The 13,358-nt window shown below is 38.8% G+C and overlaps 1 protein-coding gene across 14 annotated transcripts in view; it reads left to right on the top strand.

Moving 5' to 3' along the window:
• TCF12 (transcription factor 12) overlaps positions 1-13,358 on the top strand; it is a 159,629-nt gene that overhangs the window by 124,447 nt on the left and 21,824 nt on the right. For all 14 annotated transcript variants that reach the window (XM_058811318.1, XM_058811321.1, XM_058811320.1 and 11 more), the window contains 5 exons: positions 5,425-5,530; positions 6,646-6,785; positions 7,106-7,250; positions 8,760-8,824; positions 12,899-12,977. In XM_058811318.1, coding sequence (XP_058667301.1) covers positions 5,425-5,530; positions 6,646-6,785; positions 7,106-7,250; positions 8,760-8,824; positions 12,899-12,977 — 535 coding nt within the window. The remainder of the gene's footprint in view (positions 1-5,424; positions 5,531-6,645; positions 6,786-7,105; positions 7,251-8,759; positions 8,825-12,898; positions 12,978-13,358) is intronic.

Here is a 13,358-nt window from a genome sequence, read left to right as displayed (position 1 = left end):
CCTGGAGAAGTACAATAGTCTGTGCTGGAGGTGCAGGACCAGAGTGGCTTCAGAGAGCAGAGGGACAAATGGAAAAGATGGCCTGTGTCACTTCTGTGTGTTTGTGGGGGCACTGCTGGTCCTGGGGATTTCTCCCGCAGCTCGAGCAGCCTTCTGAAGTACAGGGAACAGGTTAAGAAACAGGCAGAGTAGTTTCAAGTGTTCTGGTTTTCGTTTCCTGAAAATCTGAATTCAATCAGGAGTTTTTGAAGACATAGTTGCATGTGTCCCTTAGTGACAGCATGATTTGAAGAATGCGGTGAAGAGATTTTGCTTAGGAAATAAAATATAAAAAGAATCTTCAAGCACTATATAAACACATATTTCTTCCTAATGTTGTTTTTGCTGCCTTACCTTCTTTTTCTTTCCCTCTCTAGTTCACACTACAATAAAAATAAAAACTACTACTAATAATAATAAAAAAACAAACCAGGCCAAGAGGTTTCTCTGTACTGAATTTGATATTTTTGCTAAGTTTGTCTCATGCTTTTTAACATGACTTTAAAATTGTCCTTCCCTAGGGAAGAAGCTGGGAAGTGCTTGTGCTATCATTACAGTGGGATTCTGCATTTCAGAAATACCCAAATAGGCATGTATAGCGTGCCTAAACTGCATAAACATTTATTTAAGATGGAATTCAGTTTAGCTACTCTAAGAAGTTTGAATTTTATACCATCCTTAAAAAATACAGTTTGATTTGTGGACAGGAGTGTTTTCTTAAAGGAGTCTTGTATTTTCATTTTGGATGGTGAGAAGGGTTTTTTATATACATGAACCTTTAGAGCTGGTATTGGAAACAAAAGTATGTTTGAAGATGTGGTGATACTGACTTAGTACACTAGGGCTCTTCATTTTATCATCTTGCTTAAATATTAGTTAGACAAGAATTTAGACGGGATCTTGGGTTTGGTTGGATTTTGGGGTTTTTTTTGAAGCTTCTGTCTTGCTGTAAAGAGGAACATGGAAAACTGTAGTGAATATTCCACATTCCTGAAGTTTTACTATATGATTTTGTCAGAAATACAGTAAACATGAAAACAAGTTTCCTTTTCCTAGAACTGCCTTTCAGCAAAATTAGCTTTTGCTGCAAAACCTGCAGATAATAGTCTGTAAAGTTCTGCCACATGTACAAATCATTCATCAGCGCACACTTGCATGACTGATGCTGATGGAATGCAGATAGGCTACTTAGCAGAGTTTACAAGCTACAGAATAGGTTATTCATCTTTACTGGTTTCAAAAAATTTTGTCTCAAGCAGCTTGACAAATATTTTCCTGAACTTCCAAGAATTGCTTAAATGAGTAACATAATTCATAATTTCATAAACAGTGTGTGTGATGGGAGTCTTGGTCTTGAGATAGCATGAGCTCATCGGAAGTAAGTTTGGTTGCTTCACTGCTGGTTTTTTAATCTGCTTTTAACATTAATATTAAACGTTGATAAATATTTAAGAATTTGAAACAGGAAAATTGCCTGAGAGGATGGATGCCAACGGGACTCCAAGTGTTATATTTATTAAATGCATTTATAGAACAAGACTTGGAAGTTTTATGTAGCATAAAATTTGGTAAACCCAGATCTTCAAATTACTGTTGAAGTTATTGGCACCTGTATTATTAAAGAAGCAACAGTGAGTAATATTTGAAATGTTTTAGATATATTAGGTCCATTTAAGTTTCATGGTAGTGTTCATTACCTGTGGTAATCACCAAGGCAGATTTCAGAACTGGGATGTTTCTGTTTTGTTAAACAAATCAAACAAAATTTAAAAAAAACCCAAATCAAAAATCAGATGTCATACATCTAATGTCTCTCAGCTTTGAAGTCAGGCCCACCACTACCCCAGATAAAGAAATCTGAATTGTCATCCTTCTTTTCCTTCTGGAGAGATGTGAACCATTCAAGGGTGCAGGAGAGACTGATGCGTGTCTCTGACTTGACATCCTCTGCAACCCGTTTGTCCTGCTTGCCTCAGTGGAGGCTTTCAGCCCTTCAGGAGCACTGCAGCATTAGGATTGATGTATATATTAGCACAGCTCCAAAAAAGTCGAGTCCAAGAGTTGATAAGTCATGTAAAAAAACTGGTTTTGGCTTGCGTTTATCGGGAGGGAATTTCCCATTCATAATGGGAGAGTGTTTTGCTTGTCAGCATGGAGGCACGCTCGGTGCCTTTGGCCACAGTGCTTTGGAGGGGATTAAAGATGGGCTCCTCTTCTACCTGCTAGAGACAGCCCTCTTCAAGGAGACTGCTAACAGGCTGACCTTTTAACAGTATTCCTTCCTTGTCTTAGCGGGAATGTCAGCCAGGAAAAACTGGTTTGATGCCTCCTGGATGTCAGTGTTATCAGTTTAATAGCTAAAAGAGGCCGTCTTGAGCAGCCACGTCATATTTTTAACTGCCTTAGTCAGCTGTTGCAGAAGAGAAAGCCCTTTAAGTAGGACACCAAGTCCTGCTGGGGAGCCGCTGCAGGGCCATGCCGGCAGCCACGGGGTACGTTTGGCTGGGGAGGGGTCCCACTGCTTGTGGGCCTTTCAGAGCGAGCTGGCCGCTTGCCCTGATGCATTCCCCACTTAAAAATAAAATTTCATCTTTTTTGTCAACTTTCTTATTTAAAACCTTTGTATTTTGCATCTCATAGACTTTGGCTTAATTTTAGTACAATTTCTCCTTTGCTTTTAAATTTTGTTTGTAGTAACGCAGCACAAAAATTATGATTAGGTCATTAACCAGAAAAAACCCGGCGCTCATCTGCAGGTGATCAGATGACATCAGAGGCCTGGTTTTAATTTGTGGGTAGTTCTGATTGTAACTAAAAGAGACTCGCTCCTTTTGTGGAATTGGCTGGCTATTTCCCCACATCTGGAGTTAATGAAGTCTTTGAGACCACATCAGTTGTGTTTTGCCGCAAGAACCCTTTGATCTGAAAAATCTAGACTGGCACAAGTGCAGCTTCATAACATTGCAGCTATGTTTTTGCAAGCTATAGTTAAGATACCAAAACAAGCAGAAAGTATATGAAGTTATGTGTCTGTGCTAAGACTTTCATGTAGCTGTTTGGAAGGGCCTCTTTTGCGTTTATATAATTCATAACATTTTTATTATGTTAATGGCTTGTACATACATATTTGTAAATTATACATTTGTAGGAGCTTTTAATTCCCCTTCTGAGATAGTGTTTAATCAGTTTTTATAAATCACCCAATTATGTAAAATGTTAAAATTTCTGTCTGAAGCTTGTATTTACAAATCTCGTAGATAACATTGCAGTTTAAAAGAAGTAGAATTCGTCACTGTAGGTGACTTCGCATTAATCAGTGTACATCTCCATGGCAGTGCTAAATGTCATAAAGCTTTGTTTCCACTGCTGTCCTGTGACAGTGATAGATTATCCATCAGCTATAGCATATGCTGTGTTATTCTGCACAACAGAGAACTTGTAAATTAAGCCCAGTTTTACCTAATATGTTTGCAGTCTTATGAGTGCGAGTATTTACAATTTGACAGAGTGACATTTCTGTTAAAATATGTCCCAGGCATGGAATATACATGCATTCATCATATAGAGTAAATACATATGTACTGCGAACATTGCTCAGGATGTATTGTCATTCTGTCACTCAGGTCTGGTAAGCATCTCTATTTTACGTCTATTCCATAAACTGAAAAATTTCGAGTAAAATATTGAGCAGCTTTCCGAAAAGCTTTCCTTCCGAAAAAAATTTCATTTGTTTTCAATAAAAACCAACGGTAAACAAGCACGTAACTTAAAGTTTTGTATTTTCCACTTGACTCCTCCTAACCAGGTGTCTGTTTACCTGCTGCCCTTTTCATTGCAGGGCTCATCCCGACAGCTGTGCCCTGTGCCCTTGTCCCGGTTCCACCATTGTGGGATTGCAGGGATTTTGCTGCAATGGTGCCGCTGTGAGCGAGGCCGCGAGCGCAGTGCCTGGGCGCGGGTGATGTCAGAGGCGCTGGCTCAGGCACATCCCGGCCATTTGTTCCCACAACAGCAGGGCTGCAAAAGCGTTCGGCAGCGGGAGGAGGGGGATTGGGATGCAAATGGAGCGGGACTTGCCCACTTCACTATCCTCAATGTCCCTATCAGAACAGTCCGCCTCTGGGAGGACAATGGTTCTTTTTTTAGGGGAATTTAGGCTTTTTTGTTGGTTGGCTTGGTTTTCCTGGCCCTTCTCGCGCTTGGTAAACAACATCTCAGAAAGACCAGGGAGAGTTGTGAATGCCGTAGAAACATATGTGTGTCTGTACATGCATAGGAGGGGATCAAAATAATCACTTTTGAATGTTAGGGCACAGTGCATTTTTGAAGCTGCATTATATAAGCCTTAAAGTTGTGAAATTATTCATCATATATGTATTTAGTAAGTCATCTGTATTTAACAAATAAGATAAACAGTTAAAAATACCACAGTTTTTACTTCATAGGAAAAAGATGCTCCAGTTTCAATGTTACATTTTTTATATTTTTTGCTGTCGTATATGTTAATTTGCTTTTTATTTAATTTCTCTTCTAACACACACTAATCATTGCAATATTCAGTATAGAACAACTACTTATGGGTAAAGTCCTCGACTCTGTGAATGCTGGGCCTTGTTCATTTTACGGAACTTATTCCTGAATACACTTTATATTTCTTCTTAGAGTTGCTGCAGTGAAAGACTTTGAGTCATTATGTTTATTTGGCATGTTATGTTTTTAACTTGAAAAGAATATTTGTTGCTCACAAGTTGAGAACGGGCATTCCACTGGTGTGTTAACACTGAAAAAACAATAGTATTGCTTTTCTTTAATGCTAGGCCAGTGTGAAAATTATGTCGGTGTTGCAGTTTTAGGGTTATTCCTGAGGACATGCATGCGTCTGTTTCTGATGGCTCTCCAAAGGCGTGCAAGTTTCTGAATGGGTGATAAAACGGCTGCATTAAAACCTTTCCATTTGTCACTGGATGTTCTTTTCTTTCTGATTGTTGGGATGCCAGCTAATTAAATATTCAAATAGGCATACAGTTGTTTTAAAATAAAATTTGTTTGGGGCCCAGTTGTTTTATCTTGCTTTTTTATCTTGAGCAACAAGTCTGTGCGAGTCATGTACTTAGAAAGCAAAATCAGCATTCAGGCTTTTATCAGGCCACCTGGCTGAGTTGGCACACCAGAAAGTGTGTTGTTAGGATCATTCTACTGTAGTTCCTCTGTACTGTGGCAACTTGCTAAAAAGCAAATAAAACAAGGGCAACAAATGCTGCAGCTTGCTACACTGTTCTTTTTTTATTTGTGCTTTCTCTCTCTATATCTGTATGCTGTTGTGGTTTTTTTTATGCACGACACCCAGTTATTGCTAACCTGCTTTTATTGCCCTCCAATATGTAGGTGTATGCACCATCCCCGAGTTCTGATGATTTCAACAGAGAATCTCCAAGTTACCCATCTCCTAAGCCACCAAGCAGTATGTTTGCTAGCACTTTCTTTATGCAAGGTGGGTAAAATGTCACTTGTCCTTTAGGCAGAAATCTGCAGTCAGACACCGTTTACTGGTGAATGGAGAAGTGTAAAGAGAGCGTATTGTGCTAGAGCCTGTGGTTAGGTTTTATATACTTTTGAAACAGCTAGATGAAGGGAACTGTCTGTTGATGTAAAGTTTTTCTCATGACATTGATTGCTGACTGAAATTTAAAGGGATTACACACCAGGCCAGATGGACAGAATTCCCATCCTTTGATTTGTAGGGGCTTCAGAGCAGCACACCGGAGTGATAGAGAAAAATGAGGTGGGGGCTTATTGACTCTTCTGGAATTTGACTGTACAATATCAGCTAACAGTCTTATGTTCTCAAACGCTTGTATATCCAGCATGCCAGAGAAAAGGGGGTTGCACTGAACGAAACAAGAGCAGAATCCATTTCCTCAGCCTCACGTCACACAATTAGCTCGTGCTGCAGTCTGGTGAGGGTTTGGAGCACATTGAGAGCTCAGTGTCTCAGAACAGGAATTCACAGAGCACTTCACTTTGTGCTACAGAAGGGAAGGGAAACTGCACTGACACACAGGCTGAGGCTTATGTAATGTAGTCATTTCAGCTACTTAAATCTGCTATTTTGAAATGTTTTTATATTTTTGTGGTGCTAGGGTATCTTACACTATAAATTGCTTGTTTTAGATAAATAGATGTTTTGCAGTGTATGTTTATGATGAGTTCTGTTTGGCCAAACTTCTTATCCCTCCACCTCCTTTTTTATTATTTCTTTCAGTCTGGACTTTTTATCAACACTCTTGATTTAAATCTGGCCTTGCTGAAGGTCTGTGTAATTAGCAGAAGTGCGTGGTATTTTCTCAGCTGTGGTTGGATTATATTTCAGCTATAAAGCCTCTGTTGTTTCTTTGGTTTTTTAAAAATAAATATAGCAACAGTGTGGTGGTATGAAAATAGAAGATGCAGTATAAACTGGTCACCATTTCTCCACTGATATTAGTCTCGGTAACTGAATTCTGTATTTGTTTCAAATAATCTTGTAAAGGAACAGAGAAATTAGTATTCTTCATTAAGTGCATTTTTCTTATTTTCTCTTCTACTGAAAAAATACTACAAAAAAAGATGGGACCCACAATTCTTCTGACCTCTGGAGTTCATCCAATGGCATGAGCCAGCCTGGCTATGGTGGGATGCTTGGAGGCTCCTCTTCCCACATGTCCCAGTCCGGCAGTTATGGCAGCCTGCACACACACGACCGTTTGGTAAGACTCAGCTCACATTAATCTGTTTATAGCTGTGTATGGAGATCTAACTGATGAGAATTAACTTCTCGTTTGCTGCTCATGTATGTCAGGTAAAAACCTAGTTAGAAATCACAAACTTTGTGTATTATTAGATTTATGTCCTTCTAGTTATGTCTGTTGTATAAATAAAAATCTGGCTGTGTAGTGGTCCATTCAGAGGTTGGATGAGTCCCTTTCTTCTGTAATAAAGAGCTGGGTGTTACGTGTTTGGTATCTTAAAATATCAACATTTATCTAAGGACTAGTTAATGTCTTATGTCTGCTTCTCTTCTCTGCAGAGCTATCCCCCCCACTCAGTCTCACCTACAGATATAAATGCCAGTCTTCCTCCGATGTCCAGCTTCCATCGTGGCAGTACCAGCAGTTCACCTTATGTAGCTGCCTCACACACTCCACCTGTCAATGGATCAGATAATATTCTGGGTAAAAAGTTCTTCCTGATTTTTTTTTTTTCATTTTACAAGAAAATGAAATTTAGGGCTGCATGACGCACAAAATTAGTAAGATTTATGACATGCTTGTAGATCAGGAAAAATTCACCACTGTGATATTTCTATCCTCAGTATGGCTGACATAAGGCAAATTGTTTTTCAGTCAGCTTAAGACTTTGCCATTTATTTGCTTTCACAGTCAAGCCTGTGCTCAGGGACTGGGTGGGTGTGACTTAGTGGCCACTGTCCCTCCCTAGTTCAGTACATGTGCGGGCCCTGTAGGCAGTTCTGGCACTGAAGTTTGCAGAGCTGCTCTGGAGAAAGGCAGGAAGGCTGCTTCCAAGGGGAGGTTGATAAAGTGCATCGTAAATTCCTCTCTTAACATTTTGAGAGATTACAGAGTAGCCAGTATGATGGCTGGTTTAGCCTCCTCTGTGCTCACCTAGGAAGAAAGAAATAGAGGATGATCATCTGTTCCTTGCACATACTTGCTCGTCTTGAGATATGGCTGTAGAAGTTAAATGCTTGTAGATGCTCTGTGTTGGTTCGATAGGATTTGCACTTAGCTTCATTTTAAGGAAGTGGAATTTAGTTAGGGTGACTATGTTAGCTTTGATTTGGGAACATGTTTTAGACCAAGATCTTTAAACAGAACCCAGTTAGTGAATCTGCATGGGAAATGCAGGCTGGAAAATCCAAGTTTGTCACAAACTTGGAAACAGTGAGCGTTGCATTATTGAGATTTCTGATGTGAATGGCTTACATTCACATTCAATACATTTTTTGGCTTTAGAAGTTGATAATTGGAGAAAGAAGATTTGCTTTTAAAGGGTCTGTCTTCTACAGCAAAGCAGATATTTCTGAGGATTCAGTTCCTCTCTGTGTTTCCAATTGGCAGGGCTTCAGACTTCCTCTTGGCTTAATGGTGTGTGGAGCAAAAGGGCACGCAAAGCTGCTGACATGCAACTGAGAGCAGGGGTGACAGAAAGCTTGGTGCATCAGAGCTTTTCAGGGACTTCTTAAACTAAAGATGAGAGCACAACACAGGGAATTAGAGCAGGGGGAGCAAGGAGACACACAAGGAACTGTTCTGTGAATTTGGCTTTAAGAATTAATTAAACGTGCAGCACTTCATGATAGCAGTTTAGAAATGAGCTGCAATAATGTAATTTTCTGATTTTGATTTTCTTTTTCATATTTCATTAAAATTAGACTATGATCCAAGAAAATAATTTGTCTTTTTCTAGCTGCTTTCACTTGTTGGTCCTTAAGTTATCACAGTGGTACTGTGTTTGACTTTCAAGAGAAGAGCATCTAAATGTAAATCTAATTGTTTTAATTAAATTTTTAAGTCTAATGAGAACTGATTCTATTGACACTGACTTCCTCAGAAAATCAATTTAAAAAGTGGTTGCTCAACTCTATGTGATGAATAAAATAATAAAAGTAAATAAAATTTCAGCCTTAAAAATAAGTGTTGGGTTTACTTTCCACATTACAGGAAACAGAGGAAATGGTGCTGGAAGCTCACAGACAGGTGATGCACTTGGAAAGGCGTTGGCATCTGTAAGTAGCAGTTAGAATATTCAGATCTGAAACATATTTTAATCTATTATTTATGTGTCATTCATTTCATAATATCAAATCAGGAATTTTCACATATGAAGGCAAGACAATATACTATGATGCAATTTCTTTTACTAGAAAAATGTCCTTTTTAAATGCAAGCTAAAAGGCTTTTATTTGAACAAGACTCATTCTGAATTGCTTTTTCTTCAGGTGATCAAAAGATTTAAGGCAGATCTGGTTTATAAAGCTGGTTAGACAAAGTAAAAGATAATCACAAAAAGTTGATTTTAATATTTTTTCTGTAGTGTTTTTGGCGAAGTCAAATATTTTTAACATTAGTCTTAGAGCAGATCCTGCCTCAAGGTTTAAAATGTTTTCTCAATGGCCTTAGAAAACTGAGAGGTTTTGAATGCTGTATTGTATAGCTATAATCTATGGAAGAGCCTTTAGAATGGTTTATATGCATAAATTTAAACTTTTAACTCCTGTTGGAATAATGTAAAACATGGTAAGTGTCTTCAACCTACTGTAAGTTCTGTTTCCATATGCATGCATACAGTAATTATTTTTTCATTACTGCAATCTGATGTGCTTTTTATAAAAGAGTAATTGATACACAGCAGCAGAAATTTTTAGAACTAGGAATGGTGGCTGGGGAAGCACTTTGTATTTCTTGTATAGAGCAAACTTTGCAGCCCTGAATGACCGTCCCTGTGTCGGGTTCTGCATCCCTCACCTCATACCAGTGAATGCAAATGTGCATGTTCATGCAGATCCTGTTACCCTCGCATCCCTCAGAGGGTCATATGTTAAAAGATTACCAGATCTGATAATGTCTGTAATGTCCATATTGGGGAGGAGAACTCTGACCTGCTGGCTTTGAGGAGAAAAATGTCCCTGTTGCTTTCAGGGATTCAGCAAGTAGATAACAATTTGGGAGTCCAGAGGGCAGTTAACGCTCCCTTTTGCCCTGTTTGAGACCTGTCAGAAAAGAGCTGGGATCGTTTTTCCTCCTAGAAATGGCAGTGCTCACATACTGCAGGCTGCTCATTGCTCTGCAGATGTATTTGGGTGTCTGCTGTTCTGCAGCCGGAACAAGATTTCGTTGTTAAGTCTGACACGCTGGCCAGTTAGACCTGCGGGACTTGGTGGCATTTTCCACTGCTCTCCTTTTCTAAATGATTTTCTCATCCTTTCAGGTATTTTTGTCCAAGTCACTAGCTGAGAAAGCCAGGCTGATGTTTTGAGGAAAAACTAAATATATTGCGAGTGGAAGTCAGGGCAGAAATGTTTAATCTAACTGGTGGGTGGGCTCTGGTTGTCATAGAAACTTCTTTCTGTCATCCCGTGTTGTTGCTTGGCAGGAGCAGCCAGGTCATTCCATAAATCATTTCTGTCATAGCTGATGGTGATGCATTCCATCTGCTCTATCAGTGCATGCCATAGTCTGCACACTTCAAATCCCTCGCCTCATCCATCTGCTTCCCCCGCACCCCGCAGCACGCGCACCCAGCACACTCCCTGCGCTCCCTCGGCGAGAGCGCGGCTGCGGCGGGCCCAGGAGGGAGCTGAGCTCTCCTGCAGGTGAAGCTGACACACATGAATTTTGACAGCTAAGAAATCAAGAATATTTTTCTGTTTGAACAAAGTTTTATTCAAATACTGTGCCGCCTTTTTTTCCCCTAAGATGCCACTGCGTTCCTTTCTGTTTTTGGCTTTAAATGCTGCTGCTGCAACTGTTGAGAGGAATTTCTAGTTCTAAAATTCTGTTGATGTACATCTCACAATAGGCCTTTCATGTGTGAAACATCAGAGGATACGACATTTGTTCTTCAGTTTAGGTATTAAAGACCATACAGAATAGTATGTGATTAAACATGTAAGGCCAGATAATACATTTGCAAAGGTTCTTTTATTTTAGGTTTAAGCCTGGATAATTGTGGTCTTAATCTCAGGGTAGGCAAGAAAGAGAATTGTACATGAAAGTATTTACACAAAGTTCCCAAAGCCCTGTGGATTATGCATTAGTTTGGATAATGAACTAGTATAGATAGAAAGAAAAGAAAATCTGGGTATTCGTGCCATTTCTAATGTGTTTCCCTGAACATTTGCCAAACAATAACCCTTTAAGATTGTGCCCATGGAGGGTTATATGGCAGGAGAAACATCTGGTTTATTTCATTGCCTAATGCCAAATCAAAACACTTGGTCTTTAATTTAGAGGAGATCAAACAGGAGGACTGTTTAACTTTGTTGATTATATCAGACCTCTTTGTGATAACTTATGTTTTGATTCCTACCTCAGCACTGGGGTAAAGGCCTTTGTACCGTCTCGGTAGTTAAATAGCCACTGGTCCCTCCACAAAAGAAAAGAAAATGTAGGGAAGTTGACTTCTAAAAGTAATTCATGAATTAAGTTTCTTTGTTGCTTTAGACTCAATAACATTAACATAACAAAGCCTAACTGAAATGTACACTGTAGTGTTTAAAAAATTGGACTAACAGCTCCGAGGTTTGGCTCTGCAGGCTCTCAATTGTGCAGCTTTTGTCTAAGAGCCTTTTCATTAGACCCTGGCATATTGGCACCCCACTGATTGGAATGGACCATGACTGATAGGAGGAGGAGTCTCATTTGTTGCTGTAAAATGAGTCATGTTACCGTTTAAGCCTGGCAGAAGGTGTCAGGGTTGTTCATCATTGGTCATTTAACAGCACGGCAGCCAGGGACTGCATGCAGAATGAATTCTGACCTCGTATTTTAGTTGAGGCTTTGCTGTACTGTAGATTTTCCCTGTTATAAAATACAGCAAAATAAAATTGGCAGGTACGCCTGTGAAAAATGAGCAGTTTCAAAGAAAACTTTGTAGCCTTTGACTTTATTTTAATTTTCTGTATCTTATCTGTCTGAAACTCTCTGCAGTTCTTATACTGACACCAAGATTTATTTTTGTGCTGATGTACAATGCATGAATTTCCTCCGGTAGTATGAGGTAGTTTGTTCTAAATATATTTCCTTTCTAGCATGTATGAAAAGGAGGAAGCATTTCCATTATGGTCTTTTCTAATGGAAAAGTACAATGTACCAGGAAGGAGCATGTGGTCTATCAGGTCCTGGTTTTGTCAGTTCAGAAAATACAATATGGAACTTAATGAAGTTATTGTCAGCTAAATGCTGAAATGTCATATTGTCTGTGTGAAGAGACATCAACCACACTGCCAGTGAAGATTTTTTTAACTGCCATCTGATGACTAACAAATCCTGGTCTCTGCTCAAGTAAAACAGGTTTGAACTGATGACCTATAAAAATATGTTCTGAAGTCCATAGTCAGCCTCTAAATCTATTAAAATCCCTTCATAAAATGAATTTTCCCAGTGTCTTGAGATTTTAGTTTTTAATTAAAGCTTTAAGCATTATGTCTTCTATTTTTACCAGTAGTTTTTAATTTCATTATTAGCAAGAAAAGAATCGTTGTAAGTTTAGTATCTCAAGAGGCCAATTGATATTGAAATACGAGAGAAGCATTTTATGTGCTGCAATACATTGCAAGAGGAACAAAATTTCAAGTTTTTTTTGTTTGGTAGGTACCAATAATAAGAGAGCCTGAATGCTTTCTTGGTGTTATGTGAAGGATTAATTTTTAGCAGATAACATGTGTTGAATGCTAAAATCTCTCTCTAAAATTTGGAAAGTCATTATTCATTGGCATTTTCCTGAAGTTTTGTTTGATATAATTAGCTGTGTACTGTGAACTCTTATGTGAACCGTTCCCCTGCAGAGACAAAAAGGCTGTAATTTCTGCTGCTCTTAAATGAGCAGGAAGGTCAGTTATACTTGTGTCACTATCAAATACAGACTGTGCTTATTTGGACAGCTGCTTGAAAATGAAAGTTCTTTGGACATTTTTAGAGCCTTGAGTGTAATAAAGCAGAGCTATGATTGAAGGATCAAATTGCATTTTTTATCAATCCAGAATCAAGAGTGACAATTAAAACATGAAAAAGAATTCTAATAGCGTTTTTCCTGTGTATTATAACATATATTGATATGTAATCTCTTTGTCTGTCATCAGATTTATTCTCCTGATCATACCAGCAGTAGTTTTCCATCGAATCCATCAACACCAGTTGGGTCACCATCGCCTCTTACAGGTACAGACTGGTCATTTGTCAATACCTTGCTTGTGGTTTTGAAAATGTCCTGTTGGAAATCAGCATTAACTTCCTTGCATAACTGCTTGTGCATTTTGGTTATTTTTCCATTGTAAAAAAGAAAATTTATAAATCCAGATTCATAGACGTTTTGTTAGGGGCACTCTCTTGAGTCCTAGCAACTTGCTTTGAAAATTAGCAAATTAAAATAATGTTTGGAAGCATTAACTGACCATACATATGAGGGCTATAAAGATATCTGTACGGATTTGCACTGTTGAGAGAAAGAAGAGTGATTTGATTTGATTTGATTTGGGGGTTTTTTTGAGCTATATGTTAAAGCTCTGTGGCAGCTTTCAGTGACAAACACAGCAGATGTGT

This window comes from Ammospiza caudacuta, chromosome 10 (genome assembly GCF_027887145.1).
Source record: "Ammospiza caudacuta isolate bAmmCau1 chromosome 10, bAmmCau1.pri, whole genome shotgun sequence".
NCBI lineage: Eukaryota > Metazoa > Chordata > Aves > Passeriformes > Passerellidae > Ammospiza > Ammospiza caudacuta.
The sequence above is the reverse complement of the archived record's forward strand: the minus strand, read 5'-3'. Positions and strand labels throughout refer to the sequence as shown.